The sequence below is a fragment of the Lissotriton vulgaris genome, chromosome 8 (genome assembly GCF_964263255.1).
Source record: "Lissotriton vulgaris chromosome 8, aLisVul1.2, whole genome shotgun sequence".
NCBI classification, from domain to species: domain Eukaryota; kingdom Metazoa; phylum Chordata; class Amphibia; order Caudata; family Salamandridae; genus Lissotriton; species Lissotriton vulgaris.
The window spans coordinates 1395234433-1395254488 of NC_141696.1; the positions used below are offsets into that span (position 1 = coordinate 1395234433).

At 48.3% G+C, this 20056-nt stretch overlaps 1 protein-coding gene across 1 annotated transcript in view; it reads left to right on the top strand.

The window, feature by feature from the left end:
* LOC147698809 (E3 ubiquitin-protein ligase TTC3-like) overlaps positions 1–20056 on the top strand; it is a 1497644-nt gene that overhangs the window by 29793 nt on the left and 1447795 nt on the right. Inside the window, exon 3 of the mRNA XM_086935406.1 lies at positions 7934–7979. Within this exon, the coding sequence (XP_086791532.1) occupies positions 7934–7979 (46 nt within the window). The remainder of the gene's footprint in view (positions 1–7933; positions 7980–20056) is intronic.

The window sequence follows — 20056 nt, forward strand, 5'->3', positions numbered from 1 at the left end:
GCTTCCCTACATCTCTCATCCTGGATGGCAGTTTCTTGCCTCTCCTCTGGACCAATGTGTCCAGGACATGTTCCCGATGTTTCCACCTCCGTCCTGGGTCTCCTTGAGGAGGCATATAGGCCTCCTAGCCTCTTGCAGCTTGCTCCCCAACCGTGCTATGTGGCACATGCAAGCTTTTGCATTGAGGCCCAGCACCAGGTAAACTCTCCACTTCCATCCAGGTGTTGGAGGAGCCTGCAAAGGATCTGACGTGGTAGCTTCTGAACTGCAGTTGAATCAGCAGAGTGGCTTCTGATCTGCAGTTGGACCAGCAAAGGACCCTGCTCCTGACCCCACCCAGAGCTGACTGTGGTTAGGGATGCGTTGGAACTGGGTTGAGCAGGTTATCTGTTGGAGGTGGAGATCAGAGGATTGTGGTCTCCGGTGGAGATCTGCCTTCACATCTGTTGTTGCGGGTGATTCGCTTGGCGATTAAATCCTCCCTGCCCTCCATCAAGGGATGGCTGTTGCAGGTTGTCACAGACAATTCCACCGCCATGTGTCAGTGCACCAAGCAGGGTGGAGTGTGATCCTGGGCCCCGGATCAAGAGGCTCTACTTTGCCTATGGAACTGGATGCTAGATCAGGCAATTTCTTTGGAAGTACACCACCTGCTAGGATCTTTGAACACCAGTGCGGACAAACTCAACTGGCAGCACTCGTTGGATCACAAATGGAAGTTGCACCCAAAAGTGGTACAGGACATCTTCAAACAATGGGGATAAACCCAAGATTGATCCCTTAACCACTGTTGAGAACATGCAAGATCTGTACTTTTTATGCACTGGCGTTCCTAAGAAGGCTCTCTCTCAAAGACGCATTCTGCATAGAGTGGAGCACGGGAGTCCTAAAACCTTGCCACCACTACCTCTTATACCCAGTGTTGTAAAGAAGATCAGGAATGACCGTACCCTAGCCATCCTATTGGCACAGAATTGGGCCAGAGGAGTGTGGTACCGAGAATCTCTGGACGATGGCACCTGCCCTCCGATCAGGCTTCCACTGTCGGAGGGCCCTGTTTCACAGAAGCTATGCAAGGCCTTGCTCGCGAGCCTATGCAGTCAACTCCTCCACACATGGAGATTGAGCAGTGAAGTTCTTTCGATCTTCCTCCCGAGGTTGTTGATGTCATCCAGGCGCTCTTGCACGAAATCTGCATTTGGCAAGTGCTGATTCCTGCCCGTTAGACCAGTTGGAGGCAAAACTATCTGATGTGTTATTGTTTGCTTTGTTTTTGTCCCAACAAGGTCTTGCTCTGGGCACAGTTAAAGGATATCTGTTGGTTTGGTCATTGTTGGTTTGCCATCCCAACCGTCCTTGTTCACATTACCTGTTGTGATGTGTTTTCTGAAAGGTTTGTTTAGAAAGCTGGCGTTTTATGTAGTATGCCATTGTATGGGCATACCATGCAAAAAGTCCAGACGACCCTTATTTGGTTTATAGGGCTTACATTTATAATCCCAATTGCTGTATTTGTGATAGTGTGGTCAAACAGTTTAGGCATATCAGAGGGGAGTGTTAACCATTTGTTCTAGTACACACAAATGAAGGGGTGAGGGTATGGACTCACCTACCCTGAACCCCCTGCCAATCCTCAGTACACCAGAAGGAGTAGGGAGTAATAAAATATATTTATATTGCCTGATGGTACGTGCTGTATGTGCTAATCTGTGTGAGTGAGGGCAGTATTAGCACATACAGCATGTGCGATCACGCAATATAAATATATTTTATTACTCCCTACTCCTTCTGGTGTACTAACCATTTGTTCTACACACACAGTCAATAAATAGTTTACACACACAAGAAGAAGTCTGAGACCAATTTAGAAAAATAAAGTAGATTTTTATAGGAATTTTGACACCAATGTCTTTAGAATATGTTTAGTACATTCGGAGATATCGGTTTTAGGAGGTACCAGTAAAATAGTTCAGGTAACGGTTTTGAAGCATGAGGTTTAACCTATGGGAGGAAAAGTACATTTAGCAAAACTGTACCTAATGTCGGAGTTTACAAGTGGCCTTTGTGACTTAAAGTACTAGAGGGCCAAGGCCCAAAGTACCACCAGCTGTTTCCCTATACCTGCCTTGGTGTGTCTGGGTGCGGAAGTGCTGGTCGGGATGGTAGCCTTGAGCACTACACCGATCAAGCCAATGAGACTTAGAACAGAAGCTGCAATGGGGGACTTGGGGAGAAGTCCGGATGAACGTAAGGGAGGGTCAGTTCATGCAGACCCATAGGCCAAGAGGTCGCAGTCAGAAGTCGTGAACTTGGGCCGGGGAGCTCTGGTGCAGATGTGCTTGGCTGGCCGGCCCCTTGCGTTTGAGGTTAGCACGGTTGTCGGTAAACCTGCAGAGGTGGGTCTTGTCGGTTCTAAAGTCCCTCGACGTGCAGGAAGGTTTCCAAGGCTGTCGTGTCAGGACTGGAAGAAGAACAAGTCCTAGCTGGCGCAAGTGCCCTGGTACTCAGGATATGGTGCAGGGGGGCTCCTAGAGAGTCCGGTCTCGAAACTTGGCAGAGTGTTGGGCTGACCTTCTAGAGCCACCAAAACCTTCTCCTGAAGTGATGCTCTCTTGGTGGGTCCAAATGCCAACAACACAGTGAACCAGGTAGATTTGGTCAGTGCCTACAGATGCAAGGTGATCACTGACTGTCGAAGTGCTGGGCAGGCCTCCATGTGTTGATGAGGATGCACGGCCGCAGGACGATTCAGGTCTTTGCAATTGTTAAGGAGCAAGCTGCAAGGCATTGTTTGGCGCCAATTTCCTTGCAGGTCCATGGCTCTCGCGATGCCTGCTCTTCTATGTCCTTCTCTTCCCAGGTAGTTTAATCTGTTTGTCTGGTGTCAGGGGGACCCCTAAATACTTTACGGACTTTGAGGGGAGTATACAGGAGTAGCCAATGGGCTACCTACCACTATAGTGACTCAACCCCCTATATGACCACTTCCTGTGGCCATAACCCTGACTCAGAAGTCTGCTTTCCAAAAAACAAGTTTGTGAAACCCTTCTCTGTTCACTTCAGGTAGCCTACCTTAGGGATGTGACTAGCCTTTGAGTGAAACATGCCTCTTGAATATCTAATTTCCCGCCTGCTCTGGAGCCAAATGGGCCCAAGGGCAGGGGGTGGCGTTCCCTAGATCTGGGGGGATTCCTGGGTTACATATCAAAAGTGGCAGAGGCTTTGAAGCCTCTGCCTTGATATGCTAAAACACTATCCACATGCTGGAGGAGGTAGGAACACCTTCGTTCAAGCAGGCATTGTTCCTGACCTCTCAGAATGCACCCTCTCCCTTGCAGGGAGGCAGAAACACGTCTGTGGTTGCAGGCTGGAAGATACCAGTCAGCTAATACACTAAGTGACTAGTAGGGTCACAAGGGACACCTTTAAGATACCCCCTGGGTGCATGTCTTCATAAATCTGATTCTGAAACCAGTACAGATTTATTAGGACAAGGTGTTTGATACCAAACACCATTATCTTCAGTGAAGCCCTTGTGTAGCTGGGTTACTTGTAATGACCAGTGCCCATACATGTTCTTAAATTGCTTCCTGAACACTTGCAATGTCTAGTAATGGAACTAGGCATCGCAGGGGCACATCTTCTCATGCAGATGTACCCTGACATGAAATATAATGCACCCTGCCTTAGGGCTCTGAAGGCCTGGTGTAGGGGTGACTTACATATAATTTAGTAAATGCAGTGTGTGTGTTGACATTGCACAAAGAATGTGTACAATGCTGTTTTTTCAGACTGGCTTGCACCATTTCACGCATTCTGCTATGGCAGTCTGCATGCAGTATGCGTGTGTGTCCCTTTGGGTTGCATACTACATGCTGCAACCCTTGGAGACCCTGTTTATCACCCATGCCTTGGGTACCAGGGGTACAATTTACCAGCGTCTTAACAAGTGGGCTAAAGTTGTGGCCAATTGGGTTACAATCAACATTGTGTATCGTTTTAGGGAAAGAGCACTGGGGCCTGCTTAGCAGGGACCCCGTGCACTTCCAATCAAAAGCCTCCATACCAGCGAGCAACAAGTGGGGTTTACTCTGTCAAAAAGCGGCCCTTTCCTACAGTTTGCAGAATATCTTTGTACCAACGCCCTTTGTAATCCTACATTGAGAATTAAATCTCGTCCTCACCTTTCTGACGTGTACCCCTTTTGAACCAGTGCCCCACTGTCCATTGTGCCTGGTCACCTTCAAAACACTCTTCCTGGTGGCGATAACATCTGCATGCCGGGTAAGTGAGCTTAAGGCCATCTGAATCCATCCTCCTTATAGCACAATTTTTGGGACAAACTGGCGCTAAGGACGCGAGCATCATTCCTGCTAAAGGTAGTGTCGTCTTTTCACATCAAATAGGCCATTACTCTTTTGAACTTTTACCTTCGCCTCATACCTTGAAGGAGGAAGAAAGACTCAAACACTTGGACCCCAGGAGAATGCTCATTTTTCACATTGTCCACCCGGTGTACTTTGGTACGATCAATCAACTCTTTGTGGGTTTGTCTGGGGCAAAAAAAGCTAAAAGGTACCGAAAGGATCATCGCTCGGTGGAAAGTTCTCCGAACCAAAATCTGCTATGTATTGGCCAAGAAGCGACCTGTGGGCTCACTGTACCAGGCCCAAGGTGGCTAGCAACGTGTTTACATGCAGAGTGCCTGTCCTGAATATCTGTTGACACGCAGAGTGCCTGTCCTGGATATCTGTCAGACATGGACGTCAATGCATACATTCACAAAGTGAGTTCCACCACCAATGTCTTCAATGTGGAAGATAGCTTCTCCCCAACTAACTCGGTCGAATACAACTATAGAGCTTTTAGCACGAGGATAGTATCCATCACGGATTCTCTTGTCCCACTAAAAACATTGTAAACCTAAAGGCAGAGCACCTGCTCCATGGTATAATGACTCCCTGAAAATTCTCAAACTAGCCTGCAAACAGGCTGAGAGGAAGTGGAGACAGGGATACTGTGACAATAATAAAATCATCTGGAAAAATAAGCTCCTGGAATACAAATCCGCCATCAAAGAGAGCAAATCGACCTATTACTGCTCCACTATAGTTAACGCAGCTAATAGCTCGAAAAGTATATTCCAGATCCTTGATAATCTCATTCACCCTGATTGCGCCAAGAAAACCATCCCCCCCTCACAGACCCTCTGTGACAATCTCGCACAGTTCTTTACGGACAAAATCGAGACCATCATAAGCAATCTGGCAACTCCCCCATCGCAAAATAATCTATATTCCCCCGGAGTCGACATTACCAACAGTGATCCACCAAGTCCAGGCTGTCCACCTAGGGAAGGTTTACAGGCCTTTCCCCCTATCCCCGAAGATGATTTCGAGAGACTGGCACTTGGAATCACCTCTGGGTCCCCCCTGGACCCACTGCCTCCTAAAACCTGGAAAGCGTGTGGAAATGAACTATTCCACACCCTCCGGAGGATCTGTAACCAATCTCTGTGCTGTGGTTTTGTTCCCACCCCCTGGAAGCAAGCACTCATCACCCCGTTGCTGAAAAAACCATCCTTGAACCCAGAGTGTCTTTCCAACTTTCGACCCATATCGCTTCTACCCTTTCCAGCGAAAGTGGTGGAACGCTGGGTCAGCTCCTGTCTATCGACACATCTTGAGCAGAGTCACGTTCTGGACGACTTCCAATTCGGATTTCGGCCAGCCCATGGCACCGAAACAGCAGTGCTCACAGCCATGGAAGAACTTCGTATGCGTGCAGACAGGGGCCACGCAGTATCCTTGATCCTGCTGGACCTGTCTGCCGCATTCGATACAGTTAACCACGTGATTCTGCTGAAGAGGTTGAGAGAGGCAGGGGTTAACGGCACTGCCCTGCTCTGGTTCCATTCATACCTCAGAGATAGGAAACAAGCTGTATCCCTCCCCCCTTTTCAATCTGCTTTCTCCCCAGTCCCTCACGGTGTACCCCAGGGTTCGTCTATCTGTCCGATCCTTTTTAATGTTTACTTAAAACCATTGGTTACTCTAATCAAAACCCACAGAATGAAAACAGTAAACTATGCGTACGACACCCAGCTCATTCTTTCATGGGAGGGGGAGACTCACTCCCCATGGAAGCTTTTCATGATTGCCTAAGAGACACAGCAGGCTGGTTGCACTTGAATTCCCTCCAATTCAATTCCTCTAAAACCGAGGTTTTGTTTTGTCCCGGAAGCCGAATCTCTCGCCCTTTACCTGTGGAATTCTGGCCCCCGGAAAACTCAGATAAACCACAACCGGTTACTAGTGTCCGCAATCTGGGTATCATGCTAAATAACAACCTTAGCATGGAAACGCAGGTAACCAAAACAGTCTCTACCTGCTCGGCCCTTATGCGCTCATTGCGCAAAATCCTGCCACTACTCCCCGCCCAGGCTCGAGCATTGATAGTCAGGTGTACTATTCTCAGTCGCCTTGACTACTGCAATGCTCTCCTGCTCGAGTCTCCAGCTGTACTATTGGACAGACTCCAACGAGTCCAGTCGGCAGCAGCCAAATTGGCCCTTGGTTGGACCAGGAGATCCTCGGCCACAGCAGCTTTAGCAGAGCTACATTGGCTTCCTTTGAAGCAACGAATAGCTTTCAAGGCTCTCTGCCTGGTCTTCAAGGCATTACACGGATCGGGCCCCAGACCCCTACAACAAATGTTTTCCTGGTATATCCCCACCAGAACTCTACGATCCGCTACAGCCTGCCTTGTGACGGTACCCAGATTTAATAAGGTAAGGACCGGGGGAAGATCTTTCAGAGTGACGGCTGCTAAGCTTTGGAACAGTCTGCCCGCCGACATTCGTCAAATTCCACAGCTCCTGCCTTTCAGGAAGCGAATCAAAACGTGGCTCTTCCCCTAGTTTCCCCGCCACGTCTATCCCCTTAACAGATTCCCACTGCTTCTAGATCAGGAGTAAGCTCTCAGCGCCAGGATACCTGCCAGGTGACAGCCGCGCTTTACAAGTGTTTTAAATAAATAAATAAAAATAACAAAGCACAGCTGGGCCTGTTGAGATGGGCATTTCGCCTGCACGGTCCTGCAGGACTTTTTAGTTTGCGTCATTCCACATACCCACCACGTTGGGAGGTACTACTTTCTTATCTGTTCACAAGGAGTGGAATCTGTGCTTAGAAGTATCTATCAGAAGAACAAGCTGCTTACCTTTGGTAAATCTCTTTCTGGCAGATACTTTATCTTACTGCCGGCCCCTCAACTGCCTCTCCATTCTACGGTGTGGTTGGTGACATAAAAAAAGAAGATAAAAAATCCTTAATTAGGATCCTACACACTGGATTTCTCATTGGTCGGTCTGCTCCATCTTTGAGGGTGCAGATGAATTAAGAAAAGAAGCTGACATCTATCATGGGTGGTGCTTATATGTGGGTGTGTTGTCACTTCCCGAATGGCAAGGCAATGACACAGTGGCACCTGCGGGCCTGGAGAAGCACTGGTTTGAGTTTTCTGGTTCCAGTGTGGGGATATTCACAAGGTGAGGAATGTGTGGTTAAATAGAGTATCCACCAGAAAAAGCGTTACCAAAGGTAAGTGACTTGTTCTTATTGGAATTAAACTGGAAGACTGCACAACTTCCCACAGAGAAATGGGGTTATTGGTATTTGTATACCATATGAAATATATATGAATGACAAGCGTTATTAATTGGAAGTTACTGGCATGTCTTTCCAGGCTTCGAGAGTGACGTGTGAGAGACTGTACATTTGAGATGAAATCAGCAGATGGGAAAGCTTAAATCCATTTAAACAAAATGTTTATACCATATGCACGTGTACTTTAATTTTTGGATTAATTTTGTTTACTTCTTAAGAAATTTGTAAATCTATGCCATCTTCCTTAAAATCATTTTTCCTTTTAGGGTCATGATACTATTTTGAAACACATGGTATATGAATTCAACAACTGTAAGTCATTTATTTTAAAAAATATGTAAATTATGTTTCCTTTACATATCTTTGAATTTTTCAAGCTGATGGTTTTGGCACTTTATAGAAGAATTAAAAAAGAAAAATTCTAGGTATAATTTATTTGTTTTATGTTAACTAAGGCACAGACTTTTAATTGTACTTCTCTGATCTTGCTAGTCAGCTGCCCATCCCTTCTGTTTTATCCAGCTTTTCTTTTGTTAATCAGAATCAGTTGTTAGGGTCTAAAGTCTATTTTTTTTAATTAATCTTCGTGATATTTTTGTGAGAATATTGTGTATTTATTATATTGAAAGTATTGCACAGCACAAGTTCAAGTTAGATTCCGTGCTACAGACAACAGGTAGGCAAATGGTTCAAGACCCTCCTTCCACATAAATCTGTAAAAGGATCTTTTTAACCCAACCTTTGTTAAAACTACCAGATGATGCTTTACTTTGTATTTTGGGAGATTTTGTTTCAAGCTACATCCACAGACACATAGGTTTCTCATTTTCTCATTCCTGTTCGTCTTGCTGTCCTTTTTCTGATCATATCTCAGCAGGACCCTTTTCAGTTCCCAAACTTTATGTATAGGCATTCACAACATGCTTGACTAGATAATTTGTATAGTTCCAAAGGGGTGTCAGGGCAAATCTTAGTTATTAATTATCTTTTTTGCAGAAAAAATTCCAAAAGGCAGTTTCATCTTTTTGTAAGCGTGTTTTATACAGTTATTTTGTGACTTTCTCTTGGGTAAGCAACACAAAGTTACAGCCAACACGTGTTTCACCCCCTTTACATGGCCATCCGGCCTGGGGCTTCCTCAGGGTGTACAATAGTATTGATGGAGCTGAATCTAGTCCCGTAATATCTGTTGGAAAATCCGTTTTTTGTGTGAAAGCTTCTAGTAAAGAACACAATGCCCGTGATCGGTCTGTCTTTACGGTTGGTAAAAGTAGAATTTACCGACCGCAAAGACAGAGCAATCGCGGGCATTCTGAGGAAGCCCCAGGCCAGGTCTCTCCTAGGCTTTGCCAAATTCTTGTTGTTCTTGTTTAGGCAGTATTCCATCATCCACAATATCCTATTAACGTGGATTGCTCCATTGTTATCAGCTTTCTTATCTATAACTGCAAACACATATTGCTGTCACTACTCTAGTCTTCTAGTCTTCGGTTGCCAGCCACTGATTGCTTGTGCCTTTAGGATCCTGTCTTAAGGAGGCTGTGGCAGTGTAACAATTGCCACATGTGTAGCCCTTTGTTTTTGCTTCACTTCTTGGCAGGAATCAATGAGGGTAAATTGCCACTTCCTCTGCTCCCAATCTTGGTTGAGCCTTCCCCCCCTGCTGGCTTACATGCAATGTTTCATTTACCCCACAACCCCAGGCCCACCTTTGTAGTCCACGGCTGATTAGATTGTTGGGTCATCCCTAGAGATTTTTTAGGAGCCCCCATTTCTGATGGATACTTCTGCCTTCAGATACCTCAAGTTTTGGACATTACAGGCATCAGAGAGAATCCAATAACTTGTATGTCAGTAGAGGCCGCAGGCTCTGAGCCATTGCTGGCAATGATGCCACAGTGATGTCCCTGGAGGGTGCTGCCTGGGGTGCAGATGACAGTTCCCATTTTTCCATGTATCCATGCAGATCTGGAGCTTGCTTATCTTATTCTCCTTACGTACATTTTCGTTGTTTGCTCTGTAGCATTTTGGTATCACTACTAGAATGACTCCTCCCAAACGTTCAGAGTTTAAGCTTTGTGGGGGACTCTGATTGCCACATGGCCCACAGCTTGACACTAAGTTGTATGAGTCATGCCTTCACATGTACCCCAAAACCATAAAAGAAAGGAAAGCAAAACTTTACACAGGGAGTGTTCGGGAAGATCCTTGAGGCAAATGTAAATCCCATTTCCGATTGCAGTTTTTGAATTCACTCTCCTCAAAATCCTCCAGAGAGAAGGAACGTGAAAACCAGAAGAGGAGGCAAAATGACTTATCCATGCAACACTTGTCATGAGCATAATTAATCTACACACGAAAACCCGTTCTCTAAGGCAATTTATGTTAGAATAAAGTGTATCAGTCGTTTTGGTTTTATTCTCTGCGAAGTGTGTATATCACTAGTGTATCTACAGCAAACCCCCCTATTCTTAGTCTTCTATGTGGTAGTTTGCAACACTCTTTTGCCTATCATTTAAAAATACCCTTTTTCAATTGACAATCCTCCAGAAGGCAAATAGTGACTGAATTATAATTCCTAAATTTCTCAATATATTCAGTGCACCAACAAACTTATTAAAAAGCAACAAACAAATAAAAAAAAAAAAAGCAACAAACACCAAATGTCAGTGGAAAAAGTGCGGAAGGACAAAATGACCCTTCACGGGCGAACCACCAACGGGGTAACTGGTAGGTACTCACCAGATAAGCCCACTGTTCTCATCATCGGTGGTCATTTTGTCCAAAAGAAAAGTGTCCAAACAAAAAAACAAAAATAAACTATGTAGGTGCAGCAGAGTGACCGATAAATACACTCTACTGTTGTGATGAAACGTGATTAAAATTGGCAGGCACACCTTTATCGCAATTACTTTATTCTTCACTTGGTGTGAACTGTCAAATTAAAAATGTGTTGGTTGCTATCCATGCACACCAATCTTACATGCCAACATGTTTCTTTGCCTCAAAATTTATGGCAAATTCTTCAGGGCCAGACACCTCGTCACAGCACCAAAGTTGGACACACCATTCTGGTAGACCTTACTCAGCTTATGTCCCTCATACCGGCTTGTGAGGTGACACTGTAATCATGTAAAACTCCTCTTGTGAGTCCTGTTTGATTGACCCTTCCGTCGTTATATCAATCCGCTGGGGCCTCACGGAGCGCGGCGTCTCATCCTGCCTATGGTGTCGTCTTTGCAGCCTGAAATAGTTGAGGCTGAAGGCTCGATTCCTGCAGTGCCATTGGGCTCAGCCACAACATCAACTCCTTCTCTTCTTCAGAAACCAGATTTGGGACCACAGGTTTCTCAGGTTTACCCTGCACGTTCTTGTTGAATGCCATGTTCATTATTTTCAAGAGGGCCATGGTTACTCAATATCGCCCCCTCCACACCCAGGGAACTTTCAGGCACCATGAAACCGCTAAGGGCGCCTTTCAGACTCCAGACAGTGGGAATTCCCTCAGCGTCACTTGCCCACTTCCTGCCTCAGTGCCGCTAGCTTTGCCAGAAACACATCTTCTGATGCTAAAGCTGGCACCAACCCCAATTACATAGATGCAAATTCTGGCACTTCTGATGCCTTTGCCAGCGCAGAGTTCAAAACTCTGGTCCCATTACTCAATCAAACATTTGTCAGAACATGTAAAGAGTCTCAGTAATTGCTGGAAGAGCAGCAGTATTGAAGGACCAGACCGATTGGTCGTAACAGTGTAGTAAGACCATTTACAATGTGTTTGGTCATGCCTCTGTCCCCCAGGAACATAAGGGAAACAACATCGATGATATTAGTGACCCTGTAAAATGTATGCCACCTCTTGCCCAAGACTCCAACATTCAGAAAATGTTAGGAGATAGGACTCTCCTCGGAACGAGAAATGGAGAGTTCATCACTCTGTCCCTAATCAGTTGAGGTGATCTCACACCACCCTGTGATTTGCAAGGCTGTGGATATTTTATAGCCTCTTCTCCTGACCGTCAAGACCAAAGCCAATTTTTATGACCAATGTACTACAACAGTCTTGCCAGTCATCTGAACCCCTCTTACCATTAATTTATTTTTATTTATTTTATTTAAGATGTGTAGTGCGCATGGCTGCCTCAGCAACGAGGCGTCCCAGCCACACCTAGAGATGCATGATTTTTATCTGCTCATCCATCCTGCAAGAGTTTAGTTGTGCAGGCCATGTTCTTTTCTCACAGAATGGTACCCTGGGCAGGCACCTAAGGCTTACAGGCTTTACTTCTACAGCGCACACGTCAAGAACCATCAGTGCCGCGATTACATTGTCCACGTTCACAAAGTGGATTCCATAGGCAGATACCCTGTCCCTGCTGCACTGGGGAACACAAGCTCCAGTATCTTGGTCATGATGATGGGAATAGTACACAGAGACTGTCCGACACACTTCAGCAGTCCTGTGGTTTCTCTGGCGAAGCTGCTTAGATCAATTGCCGCTCTTGACCACATTGATCACTCAAGTTGCGAGTCTTGGTTGAACGTACATTCTACTGTGGCTTCTATCAGTCTGCTCTTGCTGCAGGGTTGTCACTTTTTTTTCTCTCGCTCAGGCAAAGCTCTGTGTGTCTCAGGACAAGTCAGCAATTCTTCCCTCAGATTAGACTCTGTAATGTCCCCTCACCTCTGGGGAACTGACACGACACCGACCCTGGGTTGAGTAGTTGTCCTCTGAGTACTCTGCAGATTAACCCCTCTTCATTTCTAGAGGAATCGGAACAAAAAAAGAGACAACTGCTCCCACTTTTATGCAGAGTTGCCAGACAGGGTATGTGGATTTTCAGTTTGCCTTTTCACAACCAGTTTGGCTCTGTTGCTTTTTCATGTGTCGTCCTCTGCCTGCATTCAAGACTCTTCTTGATTGATGTTCACCAGAGAAGGATTGTGTCCCTGACCTATAAACCTCCACATCTGAATGTGATGAGGAAGCAAGACAAAAGGTTGTGCTCCCCTTCTAAGGATCCTTCACACCCTAACAAAAGATTCTGCAGCCCTGCCCTTCTCCTCCGCCATCCACCAAATGGCATTTCCAAGGAAGACTAATCAGCAGCCCTCTGTATCTGAAAGGACCTATTCGGATTTTTAAAGAGTAGCCAGTTACCTTTTTTCCCCACTTCTTTGTCTGGGTTCCCTTCCCCCTGTCTCGGGAATGTCCGCAACACACTTGCTGGAAAAACAACTTCACCTCCATCGCGTGCACATGAACAAGCCAAGGACTTCTAAAATGGAACCCACAGGCCTGTGTTGATCTGGTTCACACATACACCCCTATGCTGCACACCACATCTACTAGTATACACAAACATGTTCGATTGCAGGGGATCTTTAATCTAGGATTGCAGGTTCACAGAGAGCATTAGAACTTTGGGTGAGTGGTCCAGTAGGCTCCCATCAGGCCTCAAAAAATTACTCGCCCACTTGCTATAGCGCATCAGATTTATAAGGTTGAGCTATTTCGAAGACCTAATAGTCCATTCTAACAAGTGAACTTAAGGTGGAAAGGAACATGATTTGTGTTTATTGAGTAAGTGAATGAGCAATAAAGATGCCTTTAATTTTTTTTGTTGGTTTTATTTTAGCAAACGTGTACAGCAAAAGTACCTAATCATCCACATCATCACTTCCCCTGCCCTGCGTACATTATTGTAATAACATAGCAACTGACCATACAGAACAATTCACCCCATCATCTAAAAAATCATCAGCTCATTGGGTATCAAGAAGGGCCCCAAGATGCTTTAACAAGTATGTAGTAAGGGGGGGTCCAAATGTCCTTTGGCTGTGACGCCACAGGCAGTTCCTCGGAGTACATTGTTAGAGTATCATTACAGTGTATCATATCTTGCAACCATTGCTTGTATTTTGGAGCATTACACTGGCCCCAGTATATTGCTACCAGCCTCTTGGCTAGCAGGAGCGCCACTGCCACAAATCAGCATTCTTGAAGTTTTAGCTTCGTGAACAGTCCCAGCAAACATACCTAGACCGTGTAGTCTGCTAAGTTTCCCATCAACAATCCCAGATCCCCTTCCACCGTCCGCCAGAATCCCTGCACAACTCCATGCTAGATGTATGAAGTCTGCATTTTGTTCCCCACAGGTCATACATTGCGCCTCCTCACGCATTCCATATCTGCACAGTCTGGCAAGTGTTTGGTACATTTGCTGCAGGTATTTGAAATGTATGAGTCGTAGATTGCAGTTAGGGGTCAGTAGTCCTATGAGTGTGTACAGCAGAATACCCATTCCTCACATGTCAAGGGCCTATCTAGCTGCGCATTCTATCTCCTTAGCTCCATGTCAGAACGCATTGAACTGTCCGCCTGTATAGCTTTGTACAGTTTAGTGACCATGTTCTTGCTGGTAATATCTGTAGCTCATCTAGCATGGGGGGCTCATCAGGGAACATGGGATATAGGGTCCTAATAGCTAATCGGAGGCGGTGATATATAAAAAGAAATAGCTCTGTTTTATTACTGATAAAGGCCAAATCCGCAATTTCTATGAAGTGCCCGTTCAAATACACATCTGCCATTGTCATGATGCCCACCTTTTTAAAGATCAATAGGCTCCCCTCTTCTTGTAACACTGAAAGGGCCGGATGATTTCCCAGGCGAAGTGCAGGTGCATATAAAGGTGACTTGAGCATTTTCACAACTGTGTGGTATGGTGAATTGTGTCTATCGGAGCATGGGGTGCCCCTGCGGGTTTGGGGGAGAATATTTTGTAGATCCGGAGCGCCAAACCCACCTCTTTCATACAGCAGTACCATCACTTGCCATGCAATTCGGGACTGTTTTCCTGCCCATGCCCATCGTATTAACTGCGTCCACAGTTTTTTTAAGAGGGTTTGCGGTAGTTTGACGGGAATATTACTGAAAAGATAGAGGAACCATGATAGTATTACCATTTAGATTATAGCCACTCTATCTGCTATGGACAATGGCATTTTTATCCATTTTTCCACTTGTTCCACCAGCCTTCCCATGGCCGGACCGTAGTCTCCCTGACCACTCTTTCGGGCTCATGATGGATCTACACCCCCAATTACTTCATCAGGTCTGTGTACCACTTTAATAGATAGTCCAATTGTTGAGGTTGTGTACGCGTTGTCTATGGGATTGCATACAATTTTTCCCAGTTTACACTTAAGACCAGAATATCGTTCAAAATGGATATACTCCTTAGCAGTGACGACAGATGTGTAGATGGTTACTTGACATACAGGACCATGTCATCTGCATATAATGACACTCAAATTGGATGCTGTCAGAATCTAAGCGCCGCCTCCGTGTGCCGCTCGCATACAGTGCATGCCAGTGGTTCCAGTGCTATTGTAAAGAGGTTTGCAAGATCTCGGGATGCGTCAAGTTAGGTCGCTGAGGGCAGGGCTATGTAACTTGACCTCACCCCGCCCTTAGTCTTTGGCTAATTATTCAGGAGCTCGCCAGCTTCACACCTCATCATTTGATCTCACCTGTCTGGCTGCTGTATCGCCGGTCAGAGTGCCGCCAGCTTCACGGCGGCATCGCTTCCTCTTTGGAGCCAGGCCATGAGAGGTGCCGCTAATCTGTCTCGGCTGACGTCATCTTAGTTGGCGCAGCCAACAGGCGCGATCCTGTCTTACATAATCTTGTGGCTTCACGCAGCTGTCTCTGCTCAATTTCGTGCCTGTATGCCGCACCTCCTCACCGCCAACAGTTGCCGATCGTTTGCATCTAGGTATATCGGCGGATTGCAGGATATTTGATGGATAATGAGCTCTTGATCGGCAGAGCTGCACTACAGTGCGGCCATCTTTCCCTGGGTTCACCAGCGCCCCCAAGATGCCTTTAAATCTTTCTGTTATCATGACACATTTACTGTCTGTTCAAAGACAGAGGTCAAATGTCAGTGTGCCTTTTTAGGTCTCGCCTAGGAAGCGCATGCACTGTCTCGAAGAGACGTAGAATGTAAGATATGGTATTAAAAAAAACCCAACTTTTTGATTGGTTCCTCTTACTGTCCTTTAGAAATGCGGGCTTAACGTTGAATAAATGTGGTAGTCCCTCCTTTTGTCCCACCCTGGAGATTGCACCTGCTACATAAAGACTTTCACTATGGGCCATATGTTTTCCTTCAGCGCACTACTTTGTCTTTCGCTCTGTCGTTGCTGCTGCTCCCATTTCACTTTATCTCCGTGCCCTTCCCAGAACAACACTTGCAATACGCTTGGGGTAAACAAGAGTACAAATACGGAGTCCCACGATAGGAGAACCCTGTTAGGTAGTGGCTATCTGGAGGGGGAGAGATGCTAAAGAAGGCATTCTTTAGATCAATATCATAAAAATATTTGGCATCGTGGAAAATATTGGTCAAGATGAAGGAGGGGTCAGGAACAATTGGAAATTCTGGTACCACTGTCATTCAGGTGGTGCAGTTCTTGATCCATGTGCTAAGTATTACCTTAGATTTCTTGACCGAATAGATCTGGGTATTGCAAGGAGACACTCCAGGGTAAATTACTTCTTGCTCTAGCAACACCTGTAAGTGATACCCTCATCTGCTTCCTTGGACAGGGGATATTGTAATTGTATTTAAATAACGCTTAGTTTTTCTGACGAGGCGTCTTAACCACTTTTCGGCGAGTAGCACACTTCTCCGGAAGCCAAAAGGGATTAATAGTGGATTACTGTAATCTGAAAGAGACACATTAGTGATAGATTCCTTACCATAGATTCCTTACCTTAGAATATTCTCAGGCGTCAGACTGGATCCGGAAACTTTTGCGTAGCAATATCCCTGCGCGTCGGTAGGCGTCGTCCGCGGCTCCGCGTCCGTCGTCTGCGTCGTTAGCGCCGGAATGACGTCGCCGGAGTACTTACACCCCGCCCTCGCGTACTGACGTCAGTCCTTCTTTTTTCCGCTCCAGCTAGCGCAGATCCAGAGAAGCTCTACCCCTTAGTCACTTTTTGACTAAACTTTTTTGATCTTTTGATCTGGTTTTTCTCTAGTCGTTCGACTCCTACGGTGCCGGTAAGGATGCCCGGGTTCAAACCCTGCTCCAAGTGCAACCGAATGATGTCGGTTACCGACCCCCATCGCCGGTGCCTTCAGTGTCTAGGCCTCGACCACGACGACCGAACCTGCTCCGACTGCCGGGCCCTGACGTCTAAGGCTTGGCGGGAGCGGTCCCGCAAGCGACTTGAGATCCTGCAGTCGGCCCCGCGCCGTTCAAGGTCCCGGTCCCACATGAGGTCGAGAGACCGGTCGCGGGGTCGGAGCCCTCGTACTCCGAGAGTCGGCATTGGTCTTTAAAATCAAGATCCTCCGGTAAGAGGCATCAGAGGTCGGAAAGGCGTCATCGCTCTTCCGACCCACCCCAACGCTTACGTGACGCGGTCGGGGGTTCGGGTGACACCACCCACGCGGCTCCGATGGAGTCGCGGGCGCCGCAGCCTGCCCCACACCATCCGGCGGTTGACCTCACGACCTCATCGACGCCGGTCCCTAGAGTGTCAGCCCCGGTGCCGCCTACGGGCGACGCTGTCCCCGATCCTGCCTTCGATTCGGTTCCGGCGCCGGAGCGCCGCTGCTGGGCGCCGCTCTCGACGTCGTATGGAGATTTTTATTTCCACGAACCGGCCCCATTCTTTGAACCTGAATTTCAGGTGATGGGTGACGAGGGTGATTGGGAGGGGTCTGTGGACCCACTGGCACAGGAGTGCCAGTCTCAGCAGGACTGGACATGTGAGCTTGGGGATGCTAGTGGACTGGACACTTCGCCAGATACTGGTTTTGTCTCTCCTCCAACCGTGGCTACGGAGTAGGGGGCTGCCTACAGTGTAGTGTTGACGCGGGAGGCCAAGGCATTGGGCCTGGAGCTCCCCGTCGCGGCCGTGTGGACTAACCTCCTCACTGAGGTCCTTAAACCACAGGCAAGCTCAGCTGAGCCTCTACTGCCGTTTAATGAGGCCTTGTGTGACATTCTTTTGGGCACTTGGTCCAAGCCCGCTACAGGTCAGCCTGTAGATAGGAACGTGGCCAGACGCTACCGCCCGGCTCCGGGTGACGCTTACTTCTTGTCTACCCACCCCACCCCCGAGAGCCTGGTTATCCAGGCCTCTACTTCCCAGACCGTATTCCCGACGACTCTGCCCGATCGGGAATCCAAGAGGTACGAACAATTCGGTAAAAAGGTGTTCTCGTCCCTGAGTTTGGGACTGCGGTCAGTCAATACCGCATGCCTCTTGGGCCGCTACACCCACACTCTGTGGGACACGGTCGCGGACGTGCTGCCACAATGTCCGGAGGAGGCCCGGACTAAACTCGCCCAAGCCCTTGCGGAGTGTCGAGATGCGGCACGCTATTCCATCCGGTGTGGGCTGGATACCACGGACTCACTGGGCAGAGTGATGGCAACGACGGTGGCAGTTCGACGCCACGCCTGGTTGAGGACCTCTAATTTTTCGGCTGATGTCCAGGCCACCCTCCTGGACATGCCGTTTGATGTCTGTTGCCTCGTTGGCGACAAGGCAGACCATGCGCTTGAGCGTTTTAAGGACTCCAGGGCTACAGCCAAGTCCTTGGGCCTCTTGACCCCACGCCAGCAAACGGGTGCTTTTCGCTCCTTTCGTGGCCAAGGAAGGGGAGCTCCCACACGTGCTGCCAGCCACGCACCTCAGACTAATACACAGCGCGGTGGCGGCCGTGGAAACCGCCGTGGCGGCGGTCGGGGACAACGGCGAGGCCAGCCCACACCTTCCCCTGCAGCATCCGCCTCAAAACCCTCCTAAAAGCGGTACAAAACCCTCCTAGTCCATGCTTTCAGGCCCATGTGACGCCAGTGGGGGGCAGGGTTCGCCATCACCACTTCCACTGGCGCACTGTCACATCGGACATGTGGGTGCTGCAGATCGTCTGAAGGGGCTACTCCCTCCCCTTCGAGACGACCCCTCCAGCAATACCACAGCGTGTCGGGGGAACATTTGCAACTTCTGCAAGAGGAAGTTATGGCCCTCTTGGCCAAGGGGGCCATCGAGCGCGTTCCTGGGCCAGAAGTAGGGTGTGGTTGTTACTCCCACTACTTTCTGATACCCAAGAAGGGCAAAGGGGGCCTGCGCCCTATCTTGGACCTACGGAACGTCAACGGCTTTCTACGGAAGGAGAAGTTCAAAATGCTGACACTGGCTCAGGTCTTAGCTGCCCTGGACCCAGGAGACTAGATGGTAGCGTTGGACGTGCAGGACCCTTATTTCCACATCCCCGTCCTGCCAGCCCACGGGTGCTACCTGCGGTTCACGGTAGGCCACGACACTTTGTCTACCGTGCTCCCCTTCGGCCTTACCAGCGCCCCAGAGGTGTTCACAAAAGTGATGGCGGTGGTCGCAGCTCATCTGCGCAGGTTAGGGGTTTCAGTCTTCCCCTACCCAGACAACTGGTTGTTTAAGGCGTGCTCGCCCCAGACAGTCGTCAGCCACCTCCAGACAACGGCGGACCTTCTGCACCAGCTGGGGTTCTCCATCAATGTGCCGAAGTCACACCTGTGCCCCTCTCAGAATCTCCTCTTCATTGGAGCGGTCCTCGACTCGGCGCAGTCTCGGGTTTATCCTCCCGAACAGCGGGTCTGGGATATTCAGGCTCTGATTCCAATCTTTCAGCCTTTATCCCGGGTCTCGGTCAGGTTGACGCTGCGGCTTCTGGGGCTGATGGCCTCCTGCATCCTTCTGGTGCATCACGCCAGGTGACGGATGCGGGCTCTGCAGTGGGACCTGAAGTTTCAGTGGGCCCAGCATCAGGGCAACCTGTCCGACTATGTCATGATCTCGGAGGGCACTGCAAAACAGCTGCAGTGGTGGCTCACGGACTGCGATTGGGTCAGCGGCAGATCCCTCTCCCTTCCCCAACCGGAGCACGTAGTTGTGACGGACGCGTCCCTCCTGGGCTGGGAAGGCCACATGGGAGAGGCAGAGATCAGAGGCCTCTGGTCTCCGGCGGAGTCCCGGCTCCAGATCAACCTTCTGGAGCTGCGGGCGATTAGTCTAGTACTGAAGGCATTCCTCCCCTCTGTCCGGGGGAGTGTAGTGCAGGTGTTCACGGACAAAACCACCGCCATGTGGTACTGCAACAAACAGGGCGGGGTGGGGTCGTGGACCCTATGCCAGGAGGCTCTGCGCCTCTGGCAGTGGCTGGAACATCAGGGCGTGACCCTGGTGGTTCAACACCTGGCAGGTTCTCTGAACGCCAGGGCGGACAAGCTCAGCCGAAGGTGCATGATCGATCACGAATGGCGTCTGAACTCTGATTTGGCGCAAGGCCTCTTTCTGCAGTGGGGAGAGCCTTGGTTAGATC